Source organism: Carlito syrichta, unplaced genomic scaffold (assembly GCF_000164805.1).
Source record: "Carlito syrichta isolate Samal-C Ts95f unplaced genomic scaffold, Tarsius_syrichta-2.0.1 Scaffold305809, whole genome shotgun sequence".
NCBI lineage: Eukaryota > Metazoa > Chordata > Mammalia > Primates > Tarsiidae > Carlito > Carlito syrichta.
The window spans coordinates 422,463-435,838 of record NW_007249905.1 but is presented as its reverse complement, the minus strand read 5'-3'; the positions used below and the strand labels follow the sequence as shown (position 1 = coordinate 435,838).

At 33.6% G+C, this 13,376-nt stretch overlaps 1 protein-coding gene across 3 annotated transcripts in view; it reads left to right on the top strand.

Moving 5' to 3' along the window:
• The window catches only part of ADGRB3 (adhesion G protein-coupled receptor B3), a 731,019-nt gene that overhangs the window by 430,684 nt on the left and 286,959 nt on the right, over window positions 1-13,376 (top strand). For all 3 annotated transcript variants that reach the window (XM_008062740.2, XM_008062741.2, XM_008062739.2), the window contains one exon: window positions 8,068-8,111. In XM_008062740.2, the coding sequence (XP_008060931.1) occupies window positions 8,068-8,111 (44 nt within the window). The remainder of the gene's footprint in view (window positions 1-8,067; window positions 8,112-13,376) is intronic.

Below are 13,376 nucleotides of genomic sequence, written 5' to 3'. Positions count from 1 at the left end.
TCAGCCTTATGAAACTTCAGCAGAGACCCACCTGGGCTCATTAGAATTCTGACCTGGGAAAACTGAGATAATACGTTTGTGTTTTTCTCTGCTGCTATGTTTATGGTTATCTGTTACAGCAGCAATAAAAAAAAAAAAAAAAAAAAAACCAAACTAATATACCCTGGATTGGAGCACTGAAGTTAATTTTTTTGATGATTGAAATAATATATGCACATATACATTAATAATGCCATTTTGAATGAGATATACTGCAGAACTGATGATCATTATTCGTTGAAAATCGGTGAGAAACTACAGAGTTCGCTTTAGAAACCTGGTTAAAGGGATCATCAGATCATGGGAAAAGTCACTATAAAGGGGTGGCTGGATGTTAGGCGAAACTGGAGGATGCCACCAGACAACATCACTTAGGCAGCCAAAAGAGGAGTCATACGGAAAAAGGTGTTGGATGCCAAGGGCAGCTCTGACATGTGCAGATATGTTGTGCTCTTGAAATAATTTAGTGAAATTTCTCTGCTGGCAGCTGATGGACTGGGGCTGTCACTACCCCTGACTGCCCTTGTCCCTGCTTTAACCCTGTATAATTATTATTAGGACATATTATCATATTCCTGTTGGATGTAAAAGACCTAAGCTAGATAGTGTATCTATATAAAAGTATGGTTATTTAAGTATTTGGTTATTGAAGTTATTTGCCACTTCAACTATTAGTAAATATTTGGGCCAATTTAACCCGAGAAGACTCATTTGTTTGCTAATAGATGCGCTAGATTCCGTGTAACCCTTGTGGAAAATGATTTAGTGATACATGGGTGAGGCATGCTAAGACATACATGTGGAGGCCATGTGTTTCTTTGGCGATACACATCTAAAATATTCCTGATGATGGGTCCGCTTTTTACTGCTTTTCATGGAAGTAGAAAGCATTCTTCAGGAAATAAGGCACATTCAAGTGAGTGACAAATCTCAGGAATTAGAGAAGCAAGCTATTCAGCTGGTATCACATCTATAAAAATAGGGCCATCAGGTTAATGTGGGCTCCTGAGTAACCATATAGCAGAGGTAAAATTAAATATATACCCTCTCTTTTTATTTCAATCAAATAACTGCCAGCTCCTTGAGAATGACTGTGTGACATGGATGTGACTCGTCCTTATAAAACAATATTCTCCATTTCTCACTCCAGTGGCCTTTGTATCATTCCACTTTAGCTAAAGCTATTTTTTTTCCTTTTCCATTGTAACTAGTTTTCATTGGGATGCTGTCTATAGACTCTTCTAAGTGCATTCAAATAATCTATGTCTCATACTCTTAATAAGGAAGAACATATTATTGCATTCTCAATGAAGTCCTTTAGGCTTCAAATGCATGGATGGTAGCTATCCCATCAAAAAAATTTTTTAAAAAAGAACATAAGGCCCAGATTTAGCTCTCACTAAGTATCATTTAAAAAACTTAAAATCTTGGAATAGTACTTATCATATTTTGAAAAAATGGAGAAGACCATCCAAAGAAGTTATTTCTTGTTGAGTTTTATATCATACTTTTTCAAGTGTATCATCCTTTTGGGTTGTATATTACTCTCTTGGGGACTTTAGAACTGTGTATGAGAGGAGACCCAAAAAGTCTAGGAATATATTTATTAAAAATTGTATATTTATTCTTTTTTTTGTTTTGATTTTTTTGGGTTTTTTTTAGTTGGAGTCTCACTCTGTCGCCCAGACTGGAGTGCAGTGGCTGCTCCCAGCCTCGACCTGCTGGGCTCCGGTGATCCTTCCGCCTCAGCCTTCCGAGCAGCCGGAATTACAGGCGCGGGCTACCACGCCCGGCTAATTTTTTTTTATTTATTGTAGAGATAAGGTCTCGCCTGCCCAGGCGGGTCTCGCACCCGCGGGCCCAGGCAATCCACTCACCTCAGCCTCCCAAATGCGCGGGATTACAGGCTGAGCCACCAAGCCCGGCTGTATTTATTCTTAATGTTTAAACTTCAGCCACCTTTAAAGTGCTATCTGATGCAATCTACATATCGAGATGCTCTTCTCACTGCTCAAAACATTTTTTGAACTCGTCATTTTGATGCCTTTTAGTGCACCTCCTGTTTCTTGTTTGTTTGTTTGTAATTCTTCCACACTGGGAAAACATTTCCTTTTCAGGACTTTTTTCTTCCAGGGAAACAAAAAAAAGTCGCTCAGGGTTGATCTGGTGAATAAGGAGGGTGAGGCACAGGGATCATGCTGTTTTGGGTTAAAAACTGCTAAACATTCAGCGTGGTGTGCGCAGGTTGTTTGTGAAAATCACCCATCATAAAATGGACAAACTAGTAGAAAATCTCAAAAAAAAAAAAAAGTAACTGAAACTGAACTCAGACTCTCACAACATTGCTAGCTGGTACACTAGATTCTTAGAACACTTAAACTAGTGGAAGAAGCCTGTACTTCAAGGGACTCAACATCCCCCAAATAATTCTGTTTTGGGGGGGATCCCCCCTCATATCTATGTTAAAATACATAATCATGAAAGGGGTCCCTCTCACTGATTGGCTATTAGTGACCTCTCATAAATTTGACTTGGAAAAATATATCTACTAATGTCTTATTTCTCCTGGCAAGTATTCCTGAGATTTTTTTTTTTTTTTTTTTTTGAGTATGTCCTTTCTCAAGTGGCATTAAAATTATAAACAGGAAATGAATTAGTCTTTTTCAGGTCAGGACAGTCATGTTGAAAATGTTCTCAAGGAATCCCCAAAATCCATGATAATAACAACAATTAAACTTTAGTGGAGAAAGAAAGGATAAGCTTAGCAAAATTTAGGTCATGTTTATGTAATGCCTTGCCATCTAAAATTTAGAAAATTGAAGAGAGGGAGTGCAGGATCAGTTGACACTGCAGAGTCAGTGCAACCTTTCTCCCATCCACATGCAAGAGGTCAATGTCCAAATCACTGGATGATGTGACAGAAAGAACCATCCTGGGACATCTGACTCAGAGCTCTGGGAATGTTCAAATCATTGTGATGAACTCACTGCCCTACTTTGTGTCCTTTCCTCCATAGATAAGTAATTATTGTTGTTTCAAGAAGGCTGTAAAAGGTACAAGAAAGTTCGGAGGTTCCCAGATTTGGGTTTACTTTGGTATATAAAGACTAAGCTTCAAAAGCTTGAATAAAAAGAGTAAACGTGTTATATCTTTAAACAAATATTGTATTTTCAATTGACAAGTAATAATTGTATGAACATATGGAGTACGATCGATTGTTTTGATATATCTTTACAATGTGGAATGATTAAATCAATATATTTAAGAAATCTATGACCTCACAAAGTTTCAGTCAGGAGGAATAAGCTTTAGTGATCTATTTCACATAATATTGATGAAATTTAATAATACAGTACTGTATATTTCAAAATCACTTAAAATCTACTTTAAAGGTAAAATTAACAAGTAGATTTAATTATCTTTATTTTGTTATTTCTGTTGTGTATGTCTTGAGCCAGCAATTCTCCAAATTTAATGTGGAATAAAATTATGGCAGGTGGAGGGTGTAGTGATTAAAATGCAGATTTCTTGGTTTAAACTAAATCTCCAAATTCCCAGAGCCAGGAATCTACATTTTTAATGAGTATCCCAGTTGATACTGGAATAGAACAGAGAAAACACTAAAAACATTAAGATAGCACGCGTGTGATTAAGATAGTAAGGGCATTGAATGTATTTAGAACTTTAAAATATCAGTAAATCATGTTAAAACTTAGTTATTATTTTGGTTATTATCTTTGTTGTGACTTTGTTGATATCTTTGCTGTAACCAACTTCTTTCAGATCTGTGGCCAACTATCCTCTTATTGGTGAAATTTTCTCAGTAGGCAAAATTGTAATCTACTCTATTTCCCTAGCCTTTACTACTCATCACTATAACTGATTTTTCATTGTAGCACATGTCACCAACCAGCATATTATATATTTACTTGTTTCCTTCTCTCTCTCCCTTCTCTCATCAGTATAGTGAAGTCTATGAGGCAGGAACTTTGTTTTGCCCAACCTTATACTACCTCTAAGTGTACCTAGAATGTAAGTTGTTTACTAAATGATTTTGTGTGAATGAATAAATCAATGGATAGACTTACTGGCTCTGTCTTCTGATTTCTGCCTTTATGGCAGTAATTTAACATAGTGAATATTTCATTTTAAAAAAAGAATAAAAGACTTGAAAGAGAGTTTTGAAAAACTACAATGAATGATATTTATGAATATCATTCAAGAATCATTAAGAACTAGGGCTTGAAAAGATTTCTAAATTCCCAATTTTATAACTAAGAACAGAAAAGTTATGCAGTCCAAAGAAAAAGAGAACTATTCCTGGAAATACACTGGCAAAGCTAGTGATATATTCTACTTATTAGATATATTGGTTTAGTTGAGGTTGCATCAGTATAGATAAGTAAAAATACCAAAGACACTTGGAAGTAAAGTGTAGAACATCTATGGTAATTAGGAAATTTGGGTCATGGTACATTTTTAAAATATTTAAAAGTGGATGGGTAGAAATGTTTAACTGGAGTTCAACTGTGTTATTTTGAATAGAACCAAGAGAGGCAATTTTTTGTGTTTGTGCTAAAAATGTGTTTGTCAAGAATAACATTTCCTTTTCAAAAGTTTTCAAATTCAAGTTTTAATACTTTATGTGTTAAATATTATATACTGACAGCTTGGTAAAATCATCTTCCTTAACCCATCTGTCTTGTTTACCTGACAATTTTTGTTTTCTTAGTTTAACGTGTTTCTTAAATCTACTTGTATAGCTTAGTTCACAGCTTGCTTATTTTCTTCTCGTTCTGTCATTACATTTTGTTACTGCTTTCTATTGGGCTTACCATTTTCTGTTATTGATTTTTGTAAATTCTTCATAGCAGTTCTTGTAGGAGAGTGCCTTTGAGAAAAGTATCTGAAAATTATAACAAATCGTTTACAAGTAGTTTCTCAGCAGCACTGTTTACCCAGCTTTTATTTTATTCTTTTAATGTTTAGAATTCATTCATCATTGGCTTTTGCTTTGTTTTCCATCTCACATTCTTATTCCTTGAGTGACTGGTCTGTCCAGTTTTGGCTACTCCTAATTTTGGTGTCCCTGCTTATTTTTCTAAACATCAAATGTGAATTATTGACCTTCACTCGTAAGCCTACATATTGGTGACTGTACTAGAATAAATGTTCACAGAAGGTTATTTTTTTATTGTGTAAATCTCAAAATGCATAGTGAAATCCAGGATGGAATGGTGTATTTTGGAGCCCATAATAATTCTCACATAAATAATGTTTAACCCCTTAGAAAAGAAAAAAGTGCAGTTCATTGCTGCATTCATTTAATTTTACATACTCTTTGAGGTCGAAACAAATCTGACTGGGTTTTAATGTGAAAATAAAATATAAAATCTGTTCTTGAAGTTATTTCTAAGTAGAATCTTTCTCTAATCCTAATGAGAATTATCACAAAAAGAAAAAGAAAAAGAAAGAAAAGGAAGAAGAAGCAGCAGCAGCAGAAGAAGAGAATTTCCTAGGTTTTATAATTCTTTTGTTTTAACTCAGGGTAAACACTACAGCTGCAAACACCACTGGCGAGTATGCTCGGGTGAAATGGGGGAAAGGGTTAAATTTTCATAAGAACAGAAAGAGAAGCATGTGATAGAGTTTAAGAGAGAAGGGGTAAAGAAGGTAGCGAATGAAACTGAATGCTGCAAAGCCACGGAATAAGAGTGGAAAGAAGCATCTCATGTTCACACTTTTGTCTAAAGAGTAAATCAGTAAAAAAGAAAAGGGTATCTAAACACTTAAGTTTATATTGTTTCTTTTCTGATATTATTTTCTTATGTTGTAACCTATTATAAATAATAATTGTGTAATGTTAAACCTATAATCAGTATCCTGCATTCATTTAAACAGAGATTTAACTTCATCTAAATTATGCCTTACTAAAATCAGTGAACTAGACTTTGAAGATCTGTTTCTTCAGGTTTCTCAGCTATATCCATAAAGTGCACACTTCCTTACTCTTCTTTGTGATATTTCAAAGACCATTTTTCTATAAAGTACTCTGAGCTCCTTTGAACAAAACCCTGATAGTTATACATGACTTTATGACAGCATTTTAGCTATACAGAGGATTTATCAGAAAGTCACAAGCTATACAAAAAATCTAGGTAAAACCAAGCAGTGTCTCATAAGATAGAAAAGAACAATTTTAAACCCCGGACCCACTTTGTCCATAAAGCTCTATGACTAGCACTGAGCGCTCATGTATCCCCTACTCAGTAAACTATGACTAAGGATGTTTATATAAGCTTTTCTCCTGTATTATGTACACATTCCATATGTATGTTCTTCATTTCCTTCTTTAGGACTATTAACCTTTCTCAAGGAAGAGAGTGTGTTTATGCCCTAGGAGTAGAGCAAATGTTCATAGAGAGCTATGAACATTTGATAAGAAGAAAGATACCTTGGATACATGGTCTTTGAGGGATTTTGGAGAATATTTATGATGCTACAATATGTGTTAGTCAAACGTTCCAATTAAAATGAATAGTAAATAAGGTTGGGGTAGATTTCATAAATTTTAGAATAGTGAGCTTAATTTTTATTTCTAGCAAAATTCTAGAATGAACCCAGCAAACAGCATGTAGAAAGACATAGCTCATAAAGAATCTTCCTAGACTTTCAAAGATGCTGCTTTGTTGGATACTCTCCAGCAATGATCTATTTGTAGACAAAACTTCAGCGTGAGGGTTGGGTCAGAGCTTGCTGCCACTGAGGGATGATGTCTACCTGTGGATGGAAGCCAGTGGCCTGTTTCAGCACTGTATCTTTTAACTGCCTTGGCCTATTTATTATTTTAATCAATGGCTTGGTTGGATGAAGACACAGAGAATCATGCTTGTTTTTTAATCCTGTAATGATGCAAAGCTTAGAAACAATAGCGAATGTGTGGGGAGGCAAAATTAGGATTTAAGAAGCTCCCCAGAGACTGTAATGTATGAGTAATACCTGTCAAACTTAAGAAGAGTCTGCCAAAATATCTGATATAATCTTAGTCTGCATTATTTAAACAAGGCACCGAAATTGATGAGACAGTGATACGACTTGACTTTGAACAGGACAGACACAAGTGGATGTCTTCCCTGAATGCATTGTAAACTTGTGTTCCGAGAAATGAGTGACTTGGAGGATAAGAGAATTTGAAACCAACAGAGCATGTTTAATAAATAAGAGAGACTCTTCAGGGATATAATAGAGTCTGTAGATACGTGTGTCTAAAGATATGGCATAAAGAAATAATTATTAAGTTCATCTCAAAAAGCAAAATAAAGCCCAATGAATGTGCATAGGAAGAAAAATATCTTTTCAACAATTAGAAATCTTCAAAATGCAAAATAATATGACTATTCCAGTGTGAAAAATTAATTGTGTCATCCTGAAGATCATGGTGGATACTCAATACTTAATTATTGAACTGAATTTAAAATACAGAATTTTTACTTAAAATTTTGTTAGACATGATCTTATACAAATAGGATCTGTTAATTGAAAAGATATTGCAAGTCAGCAAACTCTCTGGAAATGGACACCTCTTGCCTCTAGGAAGCATCAATTAGAGACTGAAGAAAAGGTGATGGTAGTGATTGTACATATGCATAATATAGGGTGTTTCATTATGGTTTAGACATTGTGAATACGTTGGTTTGCTTACAAAAGTAATCAAGCAACTAATATTTTGGAGAAATAAATATAAAATTGAAATAATCAAAATGCAGACTTATATGACAGATTCACTTTTAATTTTCAACAAAAAAGTACGGGTTATGATATTTTTATTGTTTTCTCAGAACTTTATAAAATGGGTCACCAAATCCATAAGGAAGAAAATGCAAACTTGCTATAAAAAATTGAGGTGGAATCTTTAAAATACACTACTGCCATATAAGAAATCTGCCATTCTGTTTCAATTTCCCGTAATCCTTCAATCTCTTATATATGTACTCAAGATGTATTTATGCTTTCTCTTCTTATTTTTAGGGTACTTTGAATCCCTATTGTGTATTGTGGGATGACTCAAAAACGTAAGTGACAAATGTTTTCTTATATTACTTTGGACTAAATATTCAAACTACATTATTTCAGCAACCTGATAATTAAGAAGAATATAAGTCAATGGGCTGTTATATTCAAAGAAAAAACATTCTCCTTTTTGAATCTGCAGGACAGCATGATGAATGTGTTTGTATGTAATGATCCCATCAGGCTACATCTTAAGATAGGATTGCATTACCTAATGTGTAAGGCACATTGCAGTGTGAATTCCATGAGGAGGTTTTAAAAGCTCTGATATTTTAGAATTTATAGAAGCTCAAACGCCATTTCAACATCTTACCCTAGTAATTCATTTTAGCACTGCAGAATAAAATAGCAATCTCTATGGTCATTTAGCCAATACATTACGTGCATGACCTTGAATCTATTATCAGAATAATGCAGCATTTATATGGTTTTTCCAAATTGTTTTGTTATTAAAACATTGAGTAACATTCAATTTTGTATTCATATATTTTATGAATTCTTGCAGACAAAAGAAAATAATTTCACTAAATAAGAATATTTCATTTTGTTGTTTGTACAAGTAATTGATATATGTGGGCAAAATCATCTTTATTCCATTGATAATTCTATGCGATTTTGATGTTTCAAAGATCAGAAAAATCCATGATTAAGTATTAGACTCCTATACTTGAAGTACTTACATGGGTTACCTTTATTGTTTCAGTTTGTTTTGTTTTGCATAAAGGGGAGATAAATATCAATCAATGCCAAAAGCCAATACTGCCATCCAAACACTTTCAGATAAAGCGCCATGTTGTTTGATTCTTTGTAGTCTAAGAATTTTCTCAGTGTCCTTCACCCCAAATATGATCTACAACTGAGGGTTTATGTTGTTACTTGCCTTCTACCAGAGAGTCGAGTAGAGGACATTCTTAGAATCTCTAGGAAAGGATCAGACTGCCTGGCAATGTGCTCAGTCCGAGGATGCCAATATAATTTAAACTGCAATAGATAATATTAAGCCATTAAGCATATGTGTGTGTGTGTGTGTGTGTGTGTGTGTGTGTGTGTGTGTGTGTGTGTGTGTGTGTGTATATATAGAGAGAGAGAGAGAGAGAGGAGAGAGATATTTTTTATTTTATTTTTGCTATAGATTCTGATGTTCTAGGAATCTTCAACTTCCAGGAATCCTAGTAACATAAAGAGAATTTCAGCTGTCCCTGGCGATAATAAGAGCTGGATGGCCTTATTGCTATCATTATTTTTCTTTCTGAAATCCAATAGAGAAGTCCATGACAGAAAAATTTTTGCAAGCTTCTTCTTTCTACCAATAGCCAGAGAAAATTGGTGATGTAATCTAAGGTGTGCTTAGTATGTTTTATAGTCAAGCAAAGAATAAAATGCGATAAAAATCTAATTCAGTGTTTTCTGCCCAAGAAAAATATGCTCTTAAACTCCTCATTATAGCTACTTGCATATTTCTGTGAATAATAACCAACTTTGATTTTAGTTTTGTTATATTTTTCCTGGGTAGAATGTGCTTCTGTGTTAATCTAAACAGGGGAAAGTGTTAGTTACTACAAAAGTCCCCTAGCTCCATTAAAGGTGCACTACAAGAAGAAATAAAATACCCCCTTATGGTGTGAATCCTGTTGGTTTTCTCTCATTTCTCTCACAGACAGTATAAGGTATCAAGTTTAATGTATAAAGCTTTTGGTGTCTGAGGTCAGCATTCACCTTAGGAATGATTCTTGCTCTGCTTTCCCTAATATCTGCCGATAACTTGACTCTTATCCTTCACCAAGAACATGTCTTAGCTTCACAAAATTCAACTTTTAAGTTGTCCTTGAAGAAAATAATCTGGGGAGAGAAAGTGTGTCTTGTTGCCTTTCAAATAAAATGAGCTCAAGAGATCAGTGTAGTTCATGTTTCCTTGATGTATCTGAAAACTGATCAAAAACCTTTCCACTGTGCCACAACTTCTGACCCATTATGGTTTTTACCAGATTGTTTCATCATTACAGTTGTTTTTTCAGGGTGAGTTTTAAATAATGACGGTTAAGACAACTTTATTTTCTTTCTTCACATCTATTCTTCTGTTTTGATCATGTTTATATACACAATAGTTTTGTCAATGTGATGATTTCAACTGTAAGTATAGGTCCTTTCGGTATAATTTACAGAGAAGAGATAGTGCTACTGCTTTTTATATAGGAAAGGGCTGACTTTCAGTGATAAAGTTAAATCTCGAAGTCGTGTTGTAATTATGATTTATCAAGTTGCCATTCTTTTTAATTTTTAAAATTAATTTCTGATTACAGAAGCAATGCATGGGTATCTTTCACTTATCAAACTTTGCAAAATAACTGTCCAGGCAAAAGGCTCCATTAACCATCATTATTTTGGGTCTCCACACCTACCCATATCTCCATGGTCACCTATTTACATTTTGTGGTATATAATTTCAGATATTTATTTATGCCTTAATGTATGTATGCAGCTATAGGTTTTAACACTATTTTGATGCAAGTGTTATCACACTGTGTATAACATTTGACAATCTCAATTTTAAATTCAACTTATATCTTGGGAATTTTTATATTCTACTACTTATATTTTATTCCTTATATCTGCTGCATTATACAGGCATATCACACTTGGTTTCCTAGTCTCTATATTGATGGACATTGACATGATTTTTAATTTATTTTATTCTATAAACTGGATTTTTGTGCACCTCCTTGTACATCCTCCCTTGATGATATTTCTGACCACCCAATCAGGAATGTGACCCTGTTGATCTCCACCACATTTTATGTTCTACACAGCATTCATTCCTTTTTTTGTTTTTATTTTTATTTGCATATTGTCTGTCTCTTCCACTAAACACCATAAAAGAGCTCCGTTATCTTTCATATTCATCACTCTTGGTAACTAGGATGCCTTCATATAGTATGTATTCAATAGATATTTATTGGCTAGTTTTATACAAGAATGAATGTTTATGTGTTTCCTAGGTACCCCTTCTATTTAAGAATCATTCCCATCTCTATTTCATTTGATCAGTTGATAAGTATTTCTAGCAATTATTAGACCTGGTGTAGGAAGTCTGAAGGGAGAATGTTTCAGTTTGTTATAGTGCTAAAGATTCATTACAAACAGCAATCGATTCAAATATATCTTTTTATATATTTAAACGTTTTCTTTTAAAGTGGCTCGCACAGTTACCATTTGTGTGATTGATAATTTTCACATTTTTTAAGCTTCTCTAAGTTTGGGTTTGGAGTATTAGATCATGTGTGATGACATTTTCTGAAAAGTCTCTAATCTCTGCTTTAAATTAACCTGTGGTCTTTCTCTATGGATCTTTGGATCTTGTAGTCATTCACTTGACATCTTCAGGTCTGTACAGGATCACATTTCTTTTCAGAAAATACCTTAGAATTTTATTTTCTCTAGCTATAATTATAACTTCTTAAGCATAACATAACTGTTAAATAGTTTCATCAATCTATCTGTAATTTATTTGTTATCTTGTAACTGAAAACAGAAGCTTTTAAGAACTAGACATTTTCATTTTTTTCAACATTTCAGATTGATTTATTGGAGTTGGAAGTAGCAATAGTCACGTCTTGACTGAGGCTGACATAGACTTGTTTTATCTCAACGTTAAGTAATTAAGTTGAAGTAATTCCTTCTTGTTCCTGGTTTTCCTTATTTCTTCAAAACCAGAACATCTTTCTCTTTTGTCTCATTCTTATTGGAAGTCACTGCCTCATTTACTTTACAATATAACTGCCAGCAAATATGAAATTGTATCCCAGTCTCATCTCATTATTTCAGGGGGGTTTTCATCATATTCTTTATTCTTTGAGTGATTGGCATACCAGACATTAGGAAAACAGAGCATTGTACACCTTAAGAAAAATCTGTTACCTCTTATAAATTCAAAGCAATTATACAAATCATTACTATTTTTGGATAGCCAACTGTTCCCCCAAGTAATAATCAAGTGAAAACTATTTTATATGGCTCTTTTCAAACTGGGCTAGACTGGCGGCAAATTAATATGAACAGAAAATAATTTTCTTACAATTGCAATAAAGGAGTAAAAAGAATGTTGGAAGAGTTCTTGTTGGAGACTTAATTTATGCAACGGTTAATAAAGAAAATAGATCAAGAATAACCAACCATGTAAAACAGCGGTATGATAGTCTTATTGTATGGGGAGAAGTATGAAAGCATTTATATAGATTTGCAGTTACTTGCAAGTCTTTTCTTGAGAAACAACGAAAAAAGAAAGTCTGTATTTAACATATTCTGCAAACTTACAGCCATGACCGAGGAGATAACTGTTTATAGAATTTCCTAGTGACTCCACTAACCAGAGACAGGATTTAAAAGCTGTTTTACTTCAAGAAGTTTTGTTACTTTTGTAGCACAGATTGGTCTGTTTAAAACATGTTAACTCTGTATGTCAAGGCAGGCAATTCGTTGGAAAGAAATCACATGACTTTATTACATACATATGACGTTCAGTATTCCAAATTAACATTGTTATGTGCAGCTTCTAGCATGTCCAGTATATGTCCTTGTGCTAGCATGTCTAATTTTACTGCATAGTTCCTAAGGTCATGCTTGCTTTTCTATAATTAGAGTTGTAAGAAATAACTCTTTTGGCTGACATTTGATATAATCCTGCCTTAGTAAATATATTCAGAGTTGATATGGTAGTAACTGCAGAAGCAGCTAAGTTAAACTTTTGGAGTTTGCATCTAAAATGCTAAGAGTCATTGTAGTTCCCATTATCAACTCAGGTCCAATAAGCAATTCTCTAATAATATAAAACCAAGTTACTCTTTTTGTCCCCTGATTATATTCACACTAACAGAAATGACAATATAAGAATTTTGTATTATCAAAATACTAGTCCTTGTGAGTTAAAGTAAAATTTACCTAATTTTCAAAAAATAAAATATTATTTTGTATTCAAAAATAATAATACCCAACTTTAGAATAGTTCCGGGTTTTGATAAAAATGTTTGCTTCTATTTGTTTAAAAGAGCAATCATGCCCTTTTTTAAAGTACGCCAAAAAACGATAGAAAAATTATAATTTCCTGAAAAAGTAGCAATATAATTAAAGATTCATTGATACAAAACTAAGTAAAGCATTTGCTTTTTGCTCTTCTGTCTTATACTATACGTTACTCTTTGAAACTTTGCAATATCCACAACTGTGTGTTTTCTCATAAAGCCATTATAATTCCAAATGACCTTATTTCAACT